The sequence below is a fragment of the Prionailurus viverrinus genome, chromosome B3, assembly GCF_022837055.1.
Source record: "Prionailurus viverrinus isolate Anna chromosome B3, UM_Priviv_1.0, whole genome shotgun sequence".
NCBI lineage: Eukaryota > Metazoa > Chordata > Mammalia > Carnivora > Felidae > Prionailurus > Prionailurus viverrinus.
The window spans coordinates 102,183,295-102,206,535 of NC_062566.1; the positions used below are offsets into that span (position 1 = coordinate 102,183,295).

Consider the following 23,241-nt stretch of genomic DNA (forward strand, 5'->3'; position numbering starts at 1 on the left):
AACATCAGGGGCTGTCCATTTCCTGTTGGGCCAGAGTCACCATTCCTTACAGTGTTCAATACTTGACCTCAGCCTCTCTTTCTAGAGTCTTGGCCGTTGATCTTTCCACTCATTTAAGCTTTAGACACATTGGTGGACTCATTATTTCCTACATGACCTACATTTTCATGCTTCTCCCTTTGCTTACATTATTTCTTCTTCCTGCACTGTCTTTCCCCTCATCACCCACATGATGAATGCTTACCCATCCTTCAAGGTTGCCATAGACTGAATATTTGTGTCCCCCACCCCACCCCTCTGCCCCTTGCTCAAATTCGTATGTTGAAATTAACCCGCATTGTGTTGGTATTAGGGGATGAGGCCTTTCAGAGGTGATTAGGTCATGAGGGTGGAACTTTCATGAGTAGGATTAGTGCCCTATAAAAGAAACCCCAGAGAGCTCCCTTCCACTTCCACCGTGTGAGGACAGAGCAAGAAGTCTGTAACCTGAAAGAAGGCCCTAATTAGAGCCTGACCGTGCTGGCACTCTGATCTTGGACCTCCAGCCTCCAGAATGGCGAGACATAAATTTCTGTTGTTTATCAGCCACCAAGTCTATGGTACTTAGTACAGTGGCCTGAATTAAGACAAAGGCCTTCATTTTCGTGAGGATTTAATGCCATTTCCATTATCCCTCCAGGTAGGAACAGTTATTTCCTTATCTCCCTGACCTTAACATTTCATACAACTCCATTGTAGTTCTTATATTGTCTTATACTTACTTATCTCTTTACAGTTTTATCTGCACTGAGAGGCTGAGAGCTCTACTAGAGTGGGGATCAGCTCATTCATCTTTTTACCCTCCATGCCTGTTCCATGCAGTACCTGGGGCATAACAGGCATGTCTCTTTTTGGAGCCAACCAACCTATTGACCAAATAAAAAATTAATAGATGTGATTTGTTCAAGATCCCCAAACTAAATATTGGATAACTTAGGACTAGAATGTCTAGCTTCTGATTTCTAAGCTCCTATTCTGGTGTTCTCCTTCCTATTCCGGTGTTGCTACAGTTCCCCAAAACACAGCTCTTAATTGCCAAAAAGTTACCTGGAGAGTTCATTAAAATATGGATTCCAGGTCCCGAATCCTAGAAATTTGAATTCTCTAGGTCTGTTTTAAGAATCTGGGAACTGGTGTCTTTGACAGTTTCCCAGGTTTTGGCAACCACCGACTTTTACACTATACCATGGTGCCATTCCTTAATACGAAATAATGAATACTTTATCCTCAGTTTGTTGATTTTCATGAGGTTTTAGTTGCATTTGGGTCCAAGGAGATAATTTCAGACATTTTGAAATGTGCCACAGATCTGATCTAGATCCAAATTCACCATGAATTTAGGAGGAAGAATTATGAGCAGTACACAATAAAACAAAACAAAAGAAAACAAGACAAAACGCTTCCTATACTTTAGGAGAGAATCATAACTGATGATGTACAAATCAAATAGCAGAGGAACTTTAAAATGGTTGCTTTCTCTTATTTGTTGGTGTTGTTGATACATCATTGGCTGTCTAACATATTTCCCTCTAATTCTGACCACCACTGAGGTCTAGCCCCATGATCCTAAGATTAGGAGAGGGAGTTCAATCTCAACATAGTCTAGCCCTTTTGTGACATGTATTTCCAGTTGGAGCCTAGGTCAGCTTTTGATTAAAACAAAATCAGTAACATAATGACAATATAAAAACTATCATTCCAGGTGGTTTAGACTGACATAAATTTACAAACACTAATTTATTTAAAAATTATGAAGAACTAAGTTTAATGTCCATACTAGCTGTGGATACTTATAACTGGAATCTTTATTTGCTAATATACAAAGGAACCATAATGTAGAGTCTGTTTAAAGGGCTCCTGGGTGGCTCGGTCTGTTGAGCGTCCGACTTCGGCTCAGGTCATGAACTTGTGGTTCGTGAATTCGAGCCCCGCGTCGGGCTCGCTGCTGTCAGTGCAGAGGCCACTTCAGATCCTCTGTTTCCCTCTCTCCACCCCTCCCCCGCTCAAGCTCTCTCCCTCTCTCAAAAATAAACATTAAAAAGAAGAAAAAATAAAAAGCAATGGTGTTAATTAAATAAGCAAACACACACCCTTGTTGAGTCAAAATGGTGTAACAGAAAATATAACAAATATTACAGATTTAAACATTTTTTCAAGTTGGAAAAATAATTTCAATGGTTTAAAAATCAGTGCTCCTTACAGTGAGTGTTGTATGTAAGCAATGAATCATGGGAATCTACCCCCAAAACCAAGAGCACACTGAGCACACTGTAGGTTAGCCGATTTGACGATAAATTATATTTAAAAAAAATCATTGCTCTTTATTGTTTGAAAGACTGAAAATGTATGTTAATTTGATGGTTTTTATTTCAATCAAACTGTTGTAAATTAATTTTAGTTTTCTGAATCAGGCTTCCTTCTTTCCTCCAACCCATCTTGTTCTTGGACATGAGCCAGTCTCCAGATAAAGCATAATATCGTTCATTCATTAGAACTCATTCATCATCATACCTGAATTAAACCACTGAAGTTTTATTTGATTAAGCATTTTAAAGTGTATAATTAATTTTCTGAAATAATATGATTGGGAAAGGTGTAAATGCCTGACTCCAGTAAGTGAATGATCATAAATGAACTTACTATTTTATTGTCCTTTTATTACCCATATCTAATCCACACAAATGCCTGCCTAAGATAGTCTCTCCTTTTGGGGCGCCTGGGTGGCTCAGTCGGTTAAGCGGCCGATTTCGGCTCAGGTCATGATATCGCAGTCCGTGAGTTCAAGCCCCACATCAGGCTCTGTGCTGACAGCTCAGAGCCTGAAGCCTGTTTCAGATTCTGTGTCTCCCTCTCTCTGACCGTCCCCCGTTCATGCTCTGTCTCTCTCTGTCTCAAAAATAAGTAAACGTAAAAAAAAAAAAAAGTTAGTCTCTCCTTTTTAGGAACTGCACTGTGTAACTTACTTTGCCACAACAGCATTTATGTGAGTCCTCACAAGTCCCAGATATTGGTCAATCTGTGCCTACAAAGAAGAAGAAATCATGAGCACATCCAAAGGTCACAAGGTCAAAATTTAAGGTGACTATCTGACATCACACAGGACTTACCTGGTGCTTAACATACACTACAGGTAGAGTAAACATTGAAACCACAGCTGGGATGAAAAACAAATACAGTATTAAAATTCTGAGAGTTATCAGTGAGAATAAGCTTTTAGATACATCTTTATATAATTATGTAATCTTATAGCATTATTTTATGGTAGCTAGCATTCTAGCTAAAAGATGGCAGGACTGGGGGCACCTGGGTGGCTCAGCTGGTTAAATGTCCGACTTCGGCTCAGGTCATGATCTCACGGTTTGTGGGTTTGAGCCCCATGTTGGGCTCTGTGCTGACAGCTCAGAGCCTGGATCCTGCTTCAGGTTCTGTGTCTCCCTCTCTCTGTCTTTCCCCCAGCACCCCCGGCTCTCTCTCTCAAAAAAATAAACATTAAAAAAAATTTAAAAAGATGGCAGGACAGTCCATAAGGAAAACAAAGGGATGTTGAGCCCTTTACAGATATTGAGCCATTATTCCCAGACTCATTCCAGGAATGAGGGATGGATTGTGCCTTCCCACAATGAAAATTAATTTCTATCCATAATTGCCTACTGCAAACAAATATATATTAGAAACCAAATAAAACCAGTTGTGATTCAAGAGAAAAAAATCCTTCAAACTAAGAGATTCATTATTCATGTATAATATACACTCTTAAATTGAACTATGATGGTCAGGGAAATGCCCTGTACTATGGTGTTGTTTCTAGGACTCTACCACAGCAAGCTCACAGCTAACAGCATAGGAAGCTTTATGCTCGTGGAGAGTGTGAAGGAAGACATAACATGCTCATCTGTCCTTACCCATGAGCAGCAGGGTCAGCCCGTTGAAAAGAGCGCCAACGTAAGTCAGGAGCCACATCAGGACTGCAAACTGAAGAATGGAATCTTTATCAGAGCTTCTAAAACCATTTGTGACAGATGAGCGTCTTATTTCATTGACTTTTTTTAGATTAAAAATGGAGGGAAAATACACCATTTCAATAAGAAATGTAAGCATTTAAAGTTCATCACAGAATTACTGAAAGAGAACCTAGCCTTTACTTCTCTTAGAACCTTTTGGACATCTTTGTCAGAAGATTTGAAGGACTCCATGAAATAATAAGGGATGGGTCAGCAAACTATCGCCCTTGGCCTGTTTTTTTTTATGGGCCCATGAGTTAAGAATAAATTTCATATTTTTAAATGGTTGAAGAAAACCAAAGCAAGAACAACATTTTGTGATATGTAGACATGATATGAAATGCAACTTTCGGTATTCATAAATAAAGTTTTATTGGCACACAGCCACAGCCATTCATTTATGCATCGTGTATGGCCGCTTTCCTACTATGATGGCAAAGCTGAGTAGCTGTGACAGAGATTATGTGGCATGCAAAGCCTAACAGATTTACTATCTGGCCCTTTACAGATAAGGTTTGATGACCTCTGCTCTAGCCCGTATTTTTACATTACAAATACAAATAGAAACATCAACCTAAAAGCCCTTGGGTCAGTAATTATCATCTCCCTGGTATCTCTCTTCAGTCATTACTTGGAAAGTAGTATTATTCCAGGAGAGCATCTTCCAAGGCCACATCACTCACTTTTCCTTCTGCCCTTCCTCAGACAGTTGTTGGGCAGCCCCGGCGACAAGACCCCTGCCCAGTGTGCGTACAAAGCACTCTGGGAGCACAGGGAACTCACAACAACCTCGCTCAGGCCCTGCTGAATCATGTCCCGTTGACTTCAGTCTTATACATACACCACAGGGTGGGCTGAGCAGCTTGTTCAAAGAAACCTAGTAAGTTCAGTGAGAGTGCCAGGAATAACACACAGGTGCCAAGGTCCTCCATGCTTCCGAGGCTCAGTCTCACAGCACACACCAGGTAAGGACACAGGGACATCTCACCATTAGGAGTCCACAGAGTTTCTTTCAATGAAAAAAGCATATATATATTTTTCACATTTCCAAAACTAGAGTTTTTAAAGAACTAATTTTAGGAAATTGGCCAAGGGACTGAAAATGATAAGAAGGAACAACCTGGTATGTTGTGAAAAGTATAGAATTAGAAGCCATGTGACCCTCGGTTTGATCCCAGCCAGTGACTCGCTGGGCAACCTCAGGCAAGTGACTTAGCCTCTCTGAACCACAGTTGTGGCATCTGTAAAATGCGAGGATTGGACTGGATGCACTCCATGGTACCACACAGCTGGAGGTTTTCTCACTCTAGAATGTAATTAGCACTTGCCTCTTATTCTCCGTTATGTGGCGGTTTACGTTATACCATTAGGGAAAACAAAACTCAAGGTTGTCAAGTGAATGGCTTAAGCAACCGTACTTTTAAGGAATCCACCAGGTCCTGGACAAGGAAGAGCCTCCTCAGTTCTTTAAGTGTGTTGTTCACATAGAACTGCAGACAGTCTGTGTACTTCTGGATCTGCTCCTGAGAAAGGGTGATCTCGAGCTCCAAGTAGGTCCTGTCAACAAACCATCCCCAGAGAGATCCATCAGAGGTAACCATGAAACAGCTGAGTTTTCCTCCTCCCACTCTGAGGACAGCCAGGCCATCTCTGGGGGCTTTACACCAGCCAGCGGGCTGCAGGGACCATACACACCCACTTCTAGTATACTGGAGAACCTGGGAATTATGGTCGTTAATGGTGTGCTGTGACTGTTTCTGTGTCCCCAAGACAGCATGACAGTGTGAGCTGATGATTCAGAGCAACTGGCTTGGACCGGGGAGAAGTCAGTCCAGAATCAGCTCATTCACTGAATTCTCCATAAATCCCTGGTCTGCCAGGTAGTTGTGAAAGTCCTCATTTCTTCTTGGCTGCATGGAGATGGTTTATTTTTTTAAGTAACAGAGGTATCTGAAAATCCTAGCTGCCAATCATTGCTCATCACCTCAACTTTAATATTTCGTGTTTGCATTTTGGAAAATACTCTCAGATTTTATCTAGAGAGCTCTGAAAGCTCAAGAGACCTGGCCCCTATTCAAAAGCTCACTGTTTCTACTAAGAGCAATATTTTTAGTGACTGCATTTGTCATTTATTCAAACAATGAAGTGTAACTATGGGCAGATAAACCAGGCTCCCCATGTAGTCCATCCTCCTGTTTGGCCATGCTCCCCCACCGAGGGCCCATCCTCTCTACCTCCTCCCCTCCTTCCATTCTGTTTTAAGACAGCACTATGTTATCTACCCAGAGGATATTTCTAGAGTTCTTACTGTGCTTATCTAATTCTGAGAATTGAGAGGGAAAAAATAAAGTAGCATTTGGTTTGAATTTAGAGAGCTTACAATGAAATCTTATGGCTTTCCTACTCTTTGGGAAAAAATACAGAAAAATATTGATTTGTCTAGTTAAGTTTTGAGCCCAAAATGTGCTCCTAGTCAGGTGTTCTACTTACTGATAAAAACAACTCAACCACAGGGAAGTTTTGTTTTGTTTTTGTTTTTTTTTTAAATCTGTTTCCTAAAGGAAGAAAAATTAGTTGAACTAATTGAACATGACAGTCTTGGGGGGCCAAGAATGTGAAAGAAACTAGCCTTTCTTGGATGGCTGAGGGCAGAGGCTGAGGCAGAGCAGGACTCTGAAGATGGGAACTCTGGTCACAGGCTGGTAGGCATGGTATAACCCTGATGTGAAGACACTGCACTTCTATGCTTTCCCCTCTTTGGGATAGGAATTTGTAGACGCAAGTTATAGCCCAGAAGACCCATTAACTGCATTAGAAGAAAGCCCAATACATCCCAAGGGCAAGAGTGCTCAGACTGTAACTGACACCGAGGCCAGGAACCAGAGGCTGGGAAGGGAGGTTGGATGTGCAGCCTTTTCCCTTCTGTCCCCAAAACACAGGCATCTTTTCACCTTTTAAGGGCCCGGTGCCCTAAGGTCTTCATTCAGCTTACTGGTGTGGATGAGCCAGGGAGGATTTACTGGGTCTGGCCCAGAAGCCATCTGCAGCAGCATCTACAAGGCTCATCCAGGACTCAGAACTGTCCCCTCCGTTACAGGAACTGAGGACACCTATAGTACAGCTTGCACTCCGGGGCCAACAGCAGGGGAGGGGGTGACTCTCAAAGTCAGTGCTGAAATTCCCCGGGCTCACAAGCCAGAGTCAGGAGACAGATTGGGGTGGAGTTGGGTGGCGTGCAGCTGGCAGGACTATTGCCTTCCTCTGCCCTGTTTCATTCATCCTTAGTATATGGCTTTAAAAACAATTCCTCCTCTTTAATGTTCATTCTAGTCAGATTTCCCTAGTATAAAAATGCAGAGGAGGGCACGTTATAAGACTATTCATGAACTTGTACCCCTCAGAAAGTTGGCCCTTTGATATGAAGCTTCCAGAGACCACAGAAATAAAAATCCAAACACCCTAGCCCTGACTCTGTGCTATTTACTGGCCATATGACCTTGGGCAAGTCACTTTACGTCTTAGAGCCTCAGTTTTCCCACCTGTACGTAGAGATTAATTACACTGCTCTGCCTTCTTCACAGGGTAGGGAGGATTAATTGTTGCTTACTCCTTAAATTATAAAACATTATGTACATATAATGGATTATGATCACTATTAGTAATAATTAAATATAAAATATGAAATATGTGTATGCTCTATAAATTTATATTAAATATTCATATTAATTCATTAGTAATAATTAAATATAAAAACTCAATACAGCAAGTTAAGTGTTACAATGGGGATAACTGAGTTTGCCTTAGAAATTCACCAGAAATATTAGCTATTAGAAGCCAGGGCATTAAAGAGACTCGGGAGACATCTGTCAGGTCCCAGAGACATATCACCCAAATGCCCAGGAGCTGAAACAGAGTCAGGGGGAAGGAGCCCCGTGAGAGACTGGGCAAGGACTGGCCCAGCTGGGGTACTCACTTGAAAGGGTGGCCCTCGTCGGTTTTCTGCACCGCTTGTAACACAGACTTGTAGATGCGGAAACTGATGGTGGCTGAGAGTGCGGCAAGAGCCAGGTAGGCCACGACACTCACAACGCTGAACTGGGTCAGGGAGAAGAGCAGTAGCAGGAAGCTCCCGAACACGATCCCAGTCTGCTTGATGTCCCGCCAGTAGAGCAGGTCAATAGCTGTGGGGAGGAGACCAAAGCCACACACACACTTAGCACTGGCAGAACTGCCGCGGGACTCATTCCGCGGAGCCGTGGTGGCCGCAGGTCCTCACCTCGACTCAGGATTCCCAAACACCAGCGAGCAGACACAGGGCTTTGGCCAGGGCACTGGCTGCCATTGTGTTTTGCTTTGGAAGACTCTTTCCCGTCCCTGAGGACAGTTTATAAATTGCAGGTAAGAAAAGGCTGGTGAGTCTCCAGCGACCATACCTCTATGAATGCATCTTGCGGGGCCACACTGTCTGTGACTCTGAAACAAATCTCAAAGTACAGAGGACTCTGAAATACCTGCTCCGCCTCTCTGGAAGGTACTGACTGCATGCATCTTGATACCCTGCTGACAAGGTTATGTCTTAATGGTGGACTGGAGATGTGCACAGCAGACATGTGACTGTTCCTGCTGCTCAGAAAGGGCAGGAACAATGAAAAGGGAGGTTTCAGAGAAGTGGTACCTTCAGAAGCATGGCGACAGGTCCAGAGACCCCAGCCAATGGCAAAGGTTTCTGAGTAAAGACACGGCCTGCCACCAAAGCCAGCAAAACTGAAAAGTTAGTAGCTATCTCAAGAATCCCTGAAGCTGACACTTGGATTAAACCATTTTGTACAACATAATTTATTCACTCCTATTATATGATTTAAAAATACGGAATACAGCTGTAAAAATCTAGATCACATCTTTCACTCAGTTATTTCCCTCTTTCGCTTACAAACAAAAAACTGAGTTCAAAAGAACAAAGCCACAGTGCTTCAAATATGGTACAAAATGTAAATATTTTCCATATTCTGGTCACCAGATTATGAAAAAACAAAGAAGCCTTGCTGGAGAATGCATGCAAATTTATTCTCCAATTAGGCAAGTTACAAATGTTTTTTTGAATTGAGATACAATTGGGACGCCTGGGTGGCTCGGTCAGTTGAACATCCGACTTCAGCTCAGGTCCTGATCTTGAGGTTTGTGAGTTCAAGCCCCACATCGGGCTCTGTGCTGACAGCTTAGAGCCTGGAGCCTGCTTCAGATTCTGTGTCTTCCTCTCTCTCTGCCCCTTCTCTGCTCAAGCTCTCTCTCTCTCTCTCTCTCTCTCTCTCTCTCTCTCTCTCAAAAATAAACATTAAGAAATTTTTTCTGAATAAATACATTGAGATATAATTGACAAATAACATGGCATAAGTTTAAGGTGTACAACATGTTGATTGGATACATTTAAATATTAGAATAAGATTGCTACCAGAACATTAAACTAACACCTCTATTATGGCACATAATTATCATTTCTTTTGTGGTGAGAACATTTAGGATCTAGTCTCTCAGCAATTTTGACGTTTATAATACAGTATTGTTGGCTACAATCACTATGCTGTGCATTAGATCTCCAGAATTTACTTACCTTCTAGTTGTGAGTTTGTACCCACCAATCAACAACATCTCTCCAGGCCCCGACCCCCTAACCCTGGTAACCACCATTCTACTGTTTCTACAAGTTAGGCTATTTTAGATTCCACATATAAATGAGATTAAATCATATTTGTCTTTCTCTGTCTGACGTATTTCACTTAGCATAATGGCCTCAAGGTCCATCCATGTTGTTGCAACAAATGGTTTTTATCGAATGTTACATGAATAAATTTTCAGAAAGAGAAAATGAGACACAAAATCCCCATCTCACACCCGAATGAAAATGGCAGTTGCTTCATGTGCGGTATACCCAAAGGCAGCTGGTTTACTAAAGGATTAGATATCAGTCATTTGCTCAGAGGAAAATGGAAGTGACCAGGTTGAAGAGAGCAGGAGCTGCTCCCATCATACACAGGTATGCAGCTAGCTGAAGGAACAGTACTGAAAAGGTCACATAGCCTGTGGCAACTCTCTGACGTTCTAGAGGGGATATAAAGAGTGTTGCGGAGCAAAGTTTTAACCCTCCGAGACAGTTTTACCTCAGGCTGGCTGGAGAGGAAATCAAGGACTTAAGGGGTGGGGTGGGGGCTCTTTTATAACAGGCTGAGGATACCTCAGCAGTGTGAAGCTGGAGGAGAATTTACTTTTTTAAAACAGTTTATTTATTTTGATGGGGGTGGGGGGGAGGGACAGAAAGAAAGGGAGAGAGAGAGAATCCCAAACAGGCTCCACATTGCAGAGCTCGATGTGGGGGCTCGATCTCATAAACCGTGAGATCATGACCTGAGCTAAAATCAAGAGTGGGATGCTTAACCGACTCAGCCGCCCAGGCACCCCGAGAGAACTTCCTTTTGAGCTGATCTGTCATCCTTCTCCACCGACTCCATATCCACCAGGACCTGGTCCACCAATGACCTTAACACACAAGATTAGAGTAGTCTGCCATTTTGTTGGGCAAAAATTTGTTCTAACAACACTTTTGTGATGTAGGAAGTAGAGGGGAGAATCACAAGCGTGTTTTGGTATGAAACAAAAGATTTTTCTTCTCTTGAGTGGGGCTGGTTCTACAAGTAGGTTTCCAGGGGCAAAGGAAAAGCACTACGGCTCTAAAGCCCCTCTCTTCTCCCAGGCCCAAGCACCAGTCACATGGACTGACATTCTAATATTAGAAATTCACTGCTTTAGGTTAATCCTTTTTATCTTTTTTTTTTTTTTTTAAAAGAAGGGGATAATACACTGAAGACGAGCTCACCGTTAACAACAAGATTCAAATGAGTTTACCAACTGTGTTTTGTTTTAGACGAGTTTGTTGAGACAAGAGCACCAAAGTAATACTCCTTTTCAGACAGAGAAGAGGGACCGATCTTTTGGAAGACATGATAACAAGAAGCCCCTGGGCCTCTGAGGGCAGGTGATAGAAGTGGGAGAAGGGATGTTTCCAGAAGCCTAGCGCCCCCCTGTTGCGGAAGGGATCTGGAGTAGCACATTGAGGGAAGTCCAGGCCAGCAGGGCTAAAGGTCCCTAGGGAACTGAAGCCTCCTAGCATTTATTCTGTTGGGGAGGTGGGGGAGGGAAGGAGAACAAAAAGACTAAAACATCACCATTATCTGCAGGGTTGCCTCTTTTACGTTTTATTCATTTATTCAGTATTTATTGAGTAAGCACTTTATTTTAAGTGCCAGGCTTTGCGCTAAGTCCCAGGGATATAAAAATCAATGAATTGTTAAAAAAAAGAAAGAAAGAAAACCCACCCACAAATAAGTTGTAATCTTCTATTTCATGACACCCCTAGATTCACATGGCAGACACGTTTAGAAACAAATACATTATAAGACAGAATGATTTGTGCTAAAGGGGGCACTCCTTAGTACTAGAGAAGGTGGGCTTACCTACCTCCGAGATGATGTGAAGCGGCATGGGAGACCCTGCGAGAAACTTTCAGGCAAAGAAAATATAAAGTTTGCTATTATCAAGTGAACCCCTACTTGATAAGTCACTTAACACTTGTTAAAAACGGTGTACCCTTCTAGAAAAGCCTTCTCAGTCTCTGGATACCTGTGTAAATAGCCAAGAATGGCAGGCACCAGGTAAGGGCTTTATGTGAAGAAACTACGGGCAGAGAGTGTGAACTATCAACTAAATTAGTTTGGTGTAGTCATTACACAGCAGGTCTTTCCATCAACGTGTTAAGATTGTTGGAGATTTCTGGGGTATCTGGGTGGCTCAGTCGGTTGAGCGTCCGACTTTGGCTTAGGTCATGATCTCATGGTTCATGGGTTCGAGGCCCGTGTCGGGCTCTGTGCTGACAGCTCAGAGCCTGGAGCCTGCTTTGGATTCTGTATCTCCCTCTCTCTCTGCCTCTCCCCCTACTCTCTCTCTCTCTCTCTCTCTCTCTCAAAAAAAAAAAATAAATAAATAAATAAAAAATAAACAAAAAGATTGCTAGAGGTTTCTAATTAGGAGGTTAGCAAAAGATTCATCTTACAACATCAATGGGATGTTTATTCTGAGTACTTTTCTGACATCATAAGCTATTTACGTAGATTCTGAAATGTTCAAAGCATCCTCTGATACTATCTCATTTACACCTCACAGTCAACTCTGCTGGATAGGTCTACGTATAACAGATAAAGAAGCTAAAAGTTAAGAAACTTGTGTACTGACTAGTTAATGAGTTCAAACCCTAAGTTTGATGCTTTTTCCAGAAGAAAACAGTTGCCTCTCTCGCATTATATGGTTATAGGTTAAACATTCCCCAAAGTATCCAAAATTAATTTGAGCAACCTGATTTATTTAAATCTGCTTCCAGAGCTAGATATTGAATGTGAAAAAAACTTTTAGGTGATAACATGTCATTATCAACAGTAAATAGTTATTGGCCATCTATTCATCTAGTGAAACCAAGAACGAAGAGATCATACAATTCCGTTCCTGCTTTTAAGGGACTTAAGATCTAGCTGGGAAGACTGCCGCTCATTTACAAAATGCTGAATCAGTACCAATACATTTTGTGCTGTTGGAAGTGGCAAAAGTTGAGTTCAAGGAAGGGACGGTGCTGGAATTGATGAAAGAGGACGTGGGATGGTTTGTGAATGTAGCGAACAATTTGTTAAGGAGATGGAGTGGATAAAGGGAAATATTATGAAGGATTAGTCAACAAGAAGGGTGACTAATTAGCCGTGGGAGAAAGGAGGAAGAGCTAATTAAGGGTGAAGGCAACATTTCAAAGCTGGGTGACTGAGTGATTAATATCACTGACAAAAACAGGAAATCGGAGTGGGAGCTGGTTTGGGATAAAGTGGACACTTGCTTTTAAACCTCCAGGTTCTAACACGATGACATCAAAAAAGGGCATTTTGACACAGTCTAGGGCAGAGATGGGATAGGGATCACAGGTGAGATGAAGCTGACAGTTACAATACTTCCTAAATTTCGTAAAGTTTAAAAACCAAATAATTTGGGTTTTCTATAGGCTTTGTCACAGAAGCCCTGAGTTAAATGGTCAGTAATATCATATTCCAATGATATTGAGATGAATATGCACAGTAGGAAACTGGAAATGCAAGACTGAAATTTAGTAAGGAGGGCTGAATATGAGCGGAAAGCATGATTGAGGCCACAAGAGTGGAGGAAGCCCCCATGACAGGAGAGACTAAGAAATGTAACTGAGAATGAAACCATAATTTAAGATTCAAAGAAGTAAATGGAGCATATCAAAGGAGTCCTGTCTGAGTGTCAGAATGGGTACCCCAACAGTGTAGGTTATGGCAGTCAAGAAGAAGGAAACTTCCCAGGACAAAAGGGTAGACTACAGTGAGGGGTGCTGATGACCTAACAAGGGCAATGATAATCGAGAAAGGACCCTGGATTTGGAGACTGGAAGGTCACTCATAACTTGGCAGGGAGTATTAGCAGTAGTGAGAATGGAAGCCATATTGTAAAGCGTTGGATGAATGGTGGGAAGTTCAAAGTAATGAAGAAGATGGCAAATACAATGGTAGTTTGGGAAAGTAGCAGCAAACGCAAACCTTTAGGTTGAGCAAAGCCTGGGGATATTAATAGAAAGGGAGGAGTGAGGATCCTGGAAAGAGGGGAGATTTGGCTGAGCAAAGTCTCAGAGAAGGGGCAAAAGGATGGGATTAGCCATAGCTCTTTGTTTTCAAAGAAGGGAGAAGAATGAAAAGAATGGGCAAAGAGGGAGAGACATTTGGGGAATGTATGGGTGTGGCTACAAATATGTGTTGAGGTGGGAAGGGAACAACATAGAGTGACATAAAGTGGCTTGAGGTAGATTTACTCAAATCCTGGAAAATGAGTTATGAGGTCTTCTTGAGACTGAGGAGGATAAGGATGGGGCTTGAAGAATTTAGGAAAAGTCCAAACCTGCCTTGTTTAATACAGTAGTGATGAGCCACACGTGGCTACTGAGCACCTTAAATGTGACTAGTCCCAAATGAGACGTGCTGTAAACTACCTATCGGATTTCAGACTTAATCCAAAACAAGGATGTAGATTATACATATAATACTTTTTATATTGATTTTGTTGTTGAAAGACTAGTACTCTGGATATGTTGGATTAAATATATTATCAAAATTAACTTTATCTGTTTCTTTTTTACTTTATTATTACTATTATTAATTTTATTTATTTTGAGAGAGAGAGAGAGCGAGTGGAAGGGGCAGAGAGAGGAGAGAGAAAGTCCCAAGCAGGCTCCACACTGTCAGCACAGAGCCTGACATGGGTTTCAAACTCATGAACCATGAGATCATGACCGGAGCTGAAATCAAGAGTTGAATGCTTAACCGACTGAGCCACCCAGGTGCCCCTCTTTTTACTTTTTAATGAAGAAGCTACTAGAAAATTTAAAATTTCTAGGTAATGACTCACATTATATTTCTATCGGACAGTGCTGATCTAGAAAAATACAGTCTAAATTCAGAAAGCAATCAATAAAAGGACTGCCAGAAAGTAAAGAGGGTTTGGCTAAAGTCAAGGATCTCTAGTGACTGACAAGCAGCCAAGACTGTTGGAAACTGATGCGCTGGGGGAATGGCAATGGCTGCGTGTGGTCAGAGTGACAGCAAATGGCCCATGATGATTCAGTAGGAAGGGTAGGAAGTGGTGAAGTGTGATCAGAGAAGAGAATTTCTGTGTTCCAATCTGCTGTGTAAATGATGATTTTTCACATTTTAATTCTGCTTAGAGGGATGTAAACTTGTGTAGGAAGGTTATAGCAGCTGATCCAGAAAAAATGGGTATTTGAATAAACTTTCCATAAAACCAAAGTAAAAAAAAATATAAGTAACTCTATAACTGCAACAAATTAACCCCCATAGTCTTTGGTAAATTACTGTATTGCTTTGTCAATTGCAAAAACCAAAGTTACTTTGCTAAAACCCAAGGAGCAATGCATCGGCTTTGAAATGAGAGATCAGTACATCCTATCAATTGATAAATGGACTGGGCTTGGTGATCTCATCTTAGTCCCCAAACCACATGTGGGAGAACCCACTGCAGCTTGCCTGGGGCTCACCTAGAACTAATTCAGTCAAGGGTGAACTGGCAGATTTGGCAGATTTGAAGATTCCTGATTTCGCATGCAGAAATCAGAGCTATCCTTAATTTCCATAATCCAATCAAGAACAGAAAAGAAAAAATAGAAGTGATCCAAGGTTTGAGTTAATAGCTAAATGGAAATAAAATGCTATGTCAAACTTCTAGAGAGAGAGCCCTTAGCTGCTGCCCAAAATGTTTTGGTTGAGGAAACCATTTTAAGTGTAGTCAATTATATGATCCAACAGCGGTACAGTATTCAGAAAGTTTATTAAAAATGTACGAAATGAAAGGCAGTGGTGCAGCTACTCCTATTTTATTTATAAGGCAAAATGTGGTAAAAATGGATAACAATGAAATGGCAATAAATTGTGCACAATTATCTGCATTATTGCACCATATTCTTAAATGTGTTTATTTATAGTCCATCTTGGTCCAGTAAAGATTTCAGGCAGCACTGCACCACTTGCTATGTGATAAGTAAGTGCTACTTTATAAAAGGCCAAGGGAGAAAATCCTGTTTATAGATAGTATCAGCATTTCATTGAAAGGACTGTTGAAAAATTACATGCTGTTGGCTTTACATTTTAGTAAGCTTCCAATAATTGACTACAATACTTGACCACCTTCGGAAAAGGATTAGAGGCTCAAAAAACCTCACTTCTTTACAACCCAGTGTCCAAAGCAGTGACAGCCAGTTTCTCTGATTTTCACCGCCTTTTTCAGGCCAACAAAATATCACACCATAAAGAGCTAACAAAAAGAAACAGCAGTAACTTTCCCTACTTTAACTTTCCCTCGTTTGCCATCAAACCAGAGAAACATAATGGGAACTGATGTCATACAAGACATTAAACATGCACGGTGACCTTCAAAGATGACATCTCCTAGTCAACTACTCCATGAGTTTCCTTTGCTATGAAATAGGCTCCTACATATATTTAAACTTTAAATGGTAATCCAGAGGGAAACTGCTGGAAGAGACCTTTGCTGATAAAAACACCTGCAGTGATTCCATTTTCCAGGTTCTTCCCTCTCACTGCATAAATGCAGTCAATATGACTGTGAAGAGAAAAATGCCAACACTATTATTTCTGGATGTTTAAATAATTCAGCAGATGTTTTGAATGAGTAGATACATTACACCTGGCATTCTGTGTAGACAGTAAAAGAACAGAGCATTTAATCCACAGGCTACTTCTAACCAGTAGGACCACATTTTCCCTGTGCTTGGAAATGAACGCAGTGGTGCTCAGGCCCGTTGTCACCTGGATGGGGTGGAATTGGCCAGGAAATGAAACAGCAGGGCCCAGTATTGAAGACAGTGTGGCCAGATCCTCCTGCTAAATCTTTTAGCAAATGGACTCATTTGGAGGGGTCTCAACAGGGCAACTGGCATCAAAAGAAGAGATGACCATATGGAGAGAAAGACAGGCTTTGGGCACACGGTAGCTGAGGGAAGCACACAGAGAGATTTGCAAGGTAGTAAGTAATGGATGTTCTTATGTGCTTTTCCTTTCTGTAAGCTTTCTGACTTGATCAAAATACAAAACTGTTCATTTGGTTGGTGGTAATCAGTCACAATTGTCTGGGCCCTTGTCTGGGCCACATCTTAAAATCCATCATTGTATTGGAATAGAAAAGAACCATGGAGGCAGACAGCTATTGCTTCTTTATAGACACGGACTATATTTAAAAATTTTGACCAAAACCATAACGGCAAAATGTTTTTTGAACTAAAAAGGTCAGGCAAATATATGCTCTCTCATGGTACCTCTGTTCCAGTCGATAAAACATTATGTCCATCATAATACTTGTTACCACTCTATTTGATCTTGAAAGCGAGACATACTCATTGCAAAATGGGTGGAACTGTTGATAAATTCTAAAAATTAAAGCTTGTTACATTTGTACTTTTCATCTGTTCAAAATTAACATCAGTTTGGGCAAAGAGCTTGTAAGGAGTGCTTGAATTATAAGACAACTTCACTCAGATTTAACTTAAAAATAGAGCTTAAACATATAGCTAAGCAAATAGCTTAAACAGAACGCTACTTCTAAGTTCTAAAACCTCTATCAAATTTCTTATTTGGAATATATGCTATAAATTTGGAATACATTTACAATGACCAAGGTTTTAATGTAATTATTATTAATTGTCATCTAGACAAAAGATGGCTTTTAAAGGATTATTAATGTCTAATTCTTGACTTTCAAACTGTGAGCTTAATTATAAGGCAATCCTGTTTCTTTGAACGGTTGTGTGTACATTCATAAGAAATGGAGAGGTGACAATATGTAAATGTTGATACATGGCCAAATGCGTACACAACTTAGGAAATCAAGTTGAGAAGGATGGGAAATTTTGTGGTGATGTACATTTATTTCCAAAAAGAAAGGCGATGTCCTGGGAGTTATCCACCTATGTTAGCTTTTGTTTGCTGGATTCAGTGAATTTTAGGATTTAATTCTATTGTAAGGTGATTTAAAATGTATCAATTACTTCATAGATTCTGTTCCCAAAACGTATTAACTAGTCTAAATATGAAAGAGAAATGAGTAAAGAATATCATTCCAAACATAAGGAGAAAAGTGGGAGAGAAGGAGGCAGGGAAAGGGAGGGAGGGAGAGAAACAGAGGGAGAGAAAGAGGGAGAGAGAGGGAGAGGGAGAGAGAGGAAGAGAGAAATCTTTTAAAAATGATTAAGAAAGGGGCCTGCTCATTAAGGATGGACTAGGAATCTGCAATCATAATCCTAATGCTTTACTCATAGAGTATCAGGAATATTTTTGTTTTTTAATTATTTTATTTTATTTTAGAGAAAGAGAGAGCACATAAAAGCGTGAGAGAGGGGCAGAGGGAGACAAGAGAGAGACTCTTAAGCAGGTTTCGAGCTCAGTGTAGAGCCTGATGCGCGGCTCAGTCCCAAGACCTTGGGATCATGACCTGAGCCCAAATCGACCGACTGAGCCACCCAGCACCTGTGTTCTTTTAATGAACTAAATATTAATTCAGGGAAATCTGAGAAAAATAATAGATTTGGAGATGTGGATTTAGGTCACCATTTTTGTCAAGTTTTTCTCACTTGTGATGGGTCTTCCTCTAAAAACAAAGTTAGACACTGCACAGAGTCCATCAGTACAGTCTAAAACCCAAACATGAAAGTAAAAAATTATCCTAATCTATTGATGTACCTCATAGACTTTTTCTTAATTTTCGGAAGGAATAGCTCATACAGTAAAGAAACATGTATCTGAAGTTCAGCAATTCTCTGAGTTTCGTGTCAGTTTCTTCCATTAGATTACTTCAAGTATTTTTTGAGACGCATATAATCTTGTTTCATAAAAGCTGTTTTTGTTGCCAACCCAGTCCTCTAGCTTCACGTTACATGGTATGGAGATACTGGGCAATATTCAGCAAAATACTAACACTGATTAACTGTAGGTGGTAGGACTTTGGGTGATTTGCGGCTTTGATTTGAAACTTTCTTTGTACAAATGGAAATTTTCATAATGTGCATGTATCACTTTTAGAGAAAAATAAAGCCATCATTCTCTCCTCAAACTTTGGAATATTCTCTTATAAAGACTCTCTTGAAAATAATCATACACTGTGACAAAGTAGAGTTTTATTTTGCAATGGAGTAGTAACTACCCATATTTGGTATATTATCTGTATAATGAGTTTTCTTTCATTAAAAAAAAAATCCCCAGATCCCCAGCTAAGCCAGTTTCCCCACTGGATCTCATTACAATCTGCAGAGAGGGAGTGTGCAAGTGTAATGCTTATGTTGTAATATTTGTACAGTATTCTAATGAGATTGAGCCCAAATAGAAGGTATTTGATAAAAGGTGGTAATGATCTGCCTTAATGTATGTATTATCTTTACCAAATGCCACTTTCAAAATACAAGCATTTCTTTCAATTACTGTAGCTAAAACAGATATTTTTTTCTGTGTATTCTGGGATGCTTGGCTGTTCTGAACTAGCATCTTTCAGAATGGACCACCATGAATGGCATTTCCCCAGTACACTGCAGACCAGCATAAAATATTTTATTTTATAAAAAACCAGAAACACTTTTAGTGTTTCACCCTTCATTAATATTTTACATGCTGGGAAAGCTTTAATTACAGAATGCTGCCACACAGAGTCAAGTGGGAGTTGAGCAAGAGCCCCAAACAGGTGACAAGTATCAACCCCACTGTATTACCAAGCATCCTGCCAGATGAATTTGTTGAGTACAACGATATCTGGAAAAAATTATCTTTAGAGCACGAATGGAATAATATGGATGAAGGATTTTGCTCAAACTTTATTCCCCTGCCATAGTACCATTTGGATTTAGGCAGTATAGTAAAGTCATTAAAAGCACAGGTTTCAGAATCAGACTGCCTTGTGTTTGGGACCCAGTTAAGCCCAAGGGCAAGCCCAAGCCCTCTCTGCCTCAAAACCCTCAGTTTCTTCCTCTGTAAAATGGGAGTCATACATGTAACAAGCATTTAGGATAGTTACTGGGACATAGCTAATATTTACAGAGAAATGTGGATGATGAGTTGATGATGATGGTGAGGATTGCCATAATAGCATAAATTGGTCAAGATCACTGAAATTTTGCTGTCTGTAAAGGGAGAAACTATGTGAAAATATCTCAGCAGGAGCACATGAAAGTTTACTCTGTAACTCAGCATGAGAAAAAGAGGTGGAGTGCTGTCACGGGAAGAGTTCTGGATTTGAAGCAGTCACCTTTTCACCACTCAATTCACCACTTATCAAAAAACCTTGGATAAATCACTTATCCTCTTTGAGCCTCATGATGTCCAAGAGTAAACTGAAAATTCAAATGAGAAGATATGTGGCAAATGAAAACTATGTAAATGTGATGAGTTATTAGGCCCACAAAATCACCATCACCTACATAATTCATATTCTTAGAAAAACCACTGAGGAAAAAGCCATCTACCATTGAGGCAGATGGCAGAACAGTGAGAAGGGGGGGGGGGGGGAAATCTGTGGTCAGATAGCCTAGGCCCGAATCTAGTCTCTTCTGGCATTACCAGCCATGTGCCTTGATGGGAGCCTTAGCTCATCACCTATAAGATGAGACAATAATGAAACTTACACATCATAGGATTTGTGAGGATTAAGTGCAATGATCCAAGTAAAGCATTCAGTAAAAGTGCCCGATAAATATTAGTATTGTGGTGATCTGTAAGATTACTATCTACAGAGGTGTTTTATTAGGCGATTGTTTTATTCTTTTACTTTCACTGAGTTGGGTGGGCTTTGTTTTATTAACCAATATAGGGGTAGTTGTATCATGTTTTTTAATTGGAAGCAAAATCTTTGTAATGTATACATTAATGTACTAATGTACTGTAATGTATATAGTCATGTGTACATTTTATAATGTATTACAAAATCTTTGTACTAGCATAATGTGAACTTTTTAGTCTCCTTAAATGTTCTTGTCTCTAGCTGAAATCATGCATATTAATAAAGTAAATATAAGGTTCCTTTTGCAGGTGGACTGCAGTTCTTATGACAACTGTATTAGTTTCAGTAGAGTCTTCATGAAATGTTCAATGGGCTGCAATTTCTCCACGGAATGTTTAAGAATATGTAAAAAACCTGAAGCTCACTTCCTTTATTTCTTTTTATAAGCAACACTTTCACCCATAATACTTGTGGAGGACCTTCTCAACAATGTTACACTGCCTCCTGCAACGGTAATTCACAGATGCTCCTGGATCACACCCATTTCACCATTTGTATACTTGACCCTGCTCTGCAGGTCTATGGACTGGGCTCACTAAGAATCACTACGCACCAGTGACTTCAACCCTGATTATGTATTAAACTCACTTGAGGATCTTTTAAAAAATACTGATACTCGACCCAATTGAATCAGAACCCCTAGGGGTGGGCATCCTTTGTGTTTTTAAAAGCTCCCCAGATGTGTAGCCAGGGTTAAGAACTGTTTTTGATAATGAGGGAACGAAGAAGATGCATTGAAAATGCTAAACAAAAATCTTATTGTAGATTTACTTTAAATGCAAAGTTCTCCTAGTGGAAAGAAAAAGGAATAATTCACTTCTTACTATTCCTCTTTCATGCCTATAAACCCACCCGCCCAGTTATCAGTCAATTTTCAAGATAATGGCTTTGTTCTATCTGACAAAAGGAAATCAGTGGTACTGAAAACTACTAAAGGTCACTGAGTGTAAAAGACCTTCAACGATCTTGCATTAATCTTCACAAGTGGCCTTATATTGAAAATGAAAATGATTGTTTTCAATAGACAAATGATGACATTTGCGTTATTTTCTGATTATCAACAGCCATGTACCTTTTTAACCCCTGCAGTGAGAAGGTCAAGTGAGGAAAACCCACAGGACTGTAATGAAATAGTATCTTCTATCGTATACAAAGAAAAAAGAAAATCTGCCATGTTTTGGCATCTACTTTTGGTCAGAATAGAAGAAACCCATAATAGTCTAAAAGCCAACTTTTTTATGTCCTCGTGTTCAACTAAACTTGATATTATATCAATCTATAGTTGTTTAAGTGTGTATCAAATAAACCAGATGAGTTTAACGCATAAGAATGAAATGTCACCAAGAATTTTCACAACTGCCTTCTGTATAAGACATGCTATTTCATGTCATTGTCATCATTCTCTAAAATTATGCCCCTGAACTGCTGGAGATTTCTTACTTCCTAGCTTTTAAATTTATTAGGCCCATTTATTTACTTTTGACAGTTGTTATTTCCAATAGACCTACATAATTTGAACTCGACAATTCTGTTTTATGTCACCGCCACCCGAACCAACAAATAAGAGACAGCAAAAGTGTTCTTAATTCTGAGATTCGTGTTTACTTTTTCTTTGCTTAAAAAATTTACTGAAAAAAATCCTACAGGGGCTCTAAAGATGAAAAGCCATCCTATTCCTTCTGTGATATAAAATGACAAGGGGAAGATGCCAGGTTTAAAAAAAAACAAAACACACCAGCTTCTGCTCCAGAGTATTTTTGGTCCCCTGAGGGACGCTGCAACCCTTCAGGTTAAGTCAAAAGCGCCTTCTTCAGAACCTTATTTGTTAAATATTAAAAGACACTTCATCTTACAAACACCAGAGTTTACAACACATAATTCATTCTTCCAAATTCTCTCTTTCTCCTCATAATCTCACACTGAGCAAGGTGAAGGAGAGCATCTTAATGTAACAAAGGAGATGGATGTGTGAAGTATGAGGCTGAATAAAAATGGCTGAAAAGCAATCCAAGCGAAGCTGGAGGGTGGCCACACCCAGTGCTAATATGGACTGTTTCAAAATAAATCTGTTATGCCAGAGGGTACTGGGCACTGCTTTTATTTCCCCTCTACTTGTTCCACAGATACCCATTATTAATAAATAGTAGTTACAGGTTACTCCAATGACAGACAAAAAACCCTGAAATATTTCAAAGTGAACCATCCTAATATGTGGCTACGCCATCATATTTTCAGGATTTCGAGAGCCAGACTGCATTTCCAGGCTCCTTTGTGTGACCACAAATAACCACCCTGAAATGGGTGTGTCCCTCTTAAAAGGATGCACTAGAGCCCTCTCACTTAATGCTTCTACCAGGAGATTTCAACCTTTCTGCAGAAATTAAATGCAACGGGATTCATGGAACAATAAGAAAGCATTTCAACTCCGGGGAGGAGAACAGATTAAACAAGTACTGAATGATCAATGGATCCCGAAAGAGCTCCCCGAAGAGGCAACTGATGCATTATTTAAATTTCTAGCATTACAACAAGAAAACAAAGGGGTGGGGGCGGGGGGGGGTTAAAAAAAAAAAGAAAAAGAATGCAAACACCAACCATTTTGATTTTTGACATGACAAGTTTACTCCCCCCAACACAAAGCTCTTGGGTATAAAGCATGCATAGGTCCCACAGGTGAAATGATGCACAATGGCCGAGTCCGGGTCCCGGGGTTCCCGTGCACCGCAGGCATGCACTACCGAAATAAAGAGAA

At 40.3% G+C, this 23,241-nt stretch overlaps 1 protein-coding gene across 1 annotated transcript in view; it reads right to left on the reverse strand.

The window, feature by feature from the left end:
• The window catches only part of RTN1 (reticulon 1), a 230,149-nt gene that overhangs the window by 1,904 nt on the left and 205,004 nt on the right, over positions 1–23,241 (reverse strand). Inside the window, exons 4-8 of the mRNA XM_047862268.1 lie at positions 8,014–8,221; positions 5,459–5,597; positions 3,942–4,011; positions 3,147–3,193; positions 3,003–3,061 (exon numbers count right to left, since the gene is read on the reverse strand). Of these exons, the coding sequence (XP_047718224.1) occupies positions 3,003–3,061; positions 3,147–3,193; positions 3,942–4,011; positions 5,459–5,597; positions 8,014–8,221 (523 nt within the window). The remainder of the gene's footprint in view (positions 1–3,002; positions 3,062–3,146; positions 3,194–3,941; positions 4,012–5,458; positions 5,598–8,013; positions 8,222–23,241) is intronic.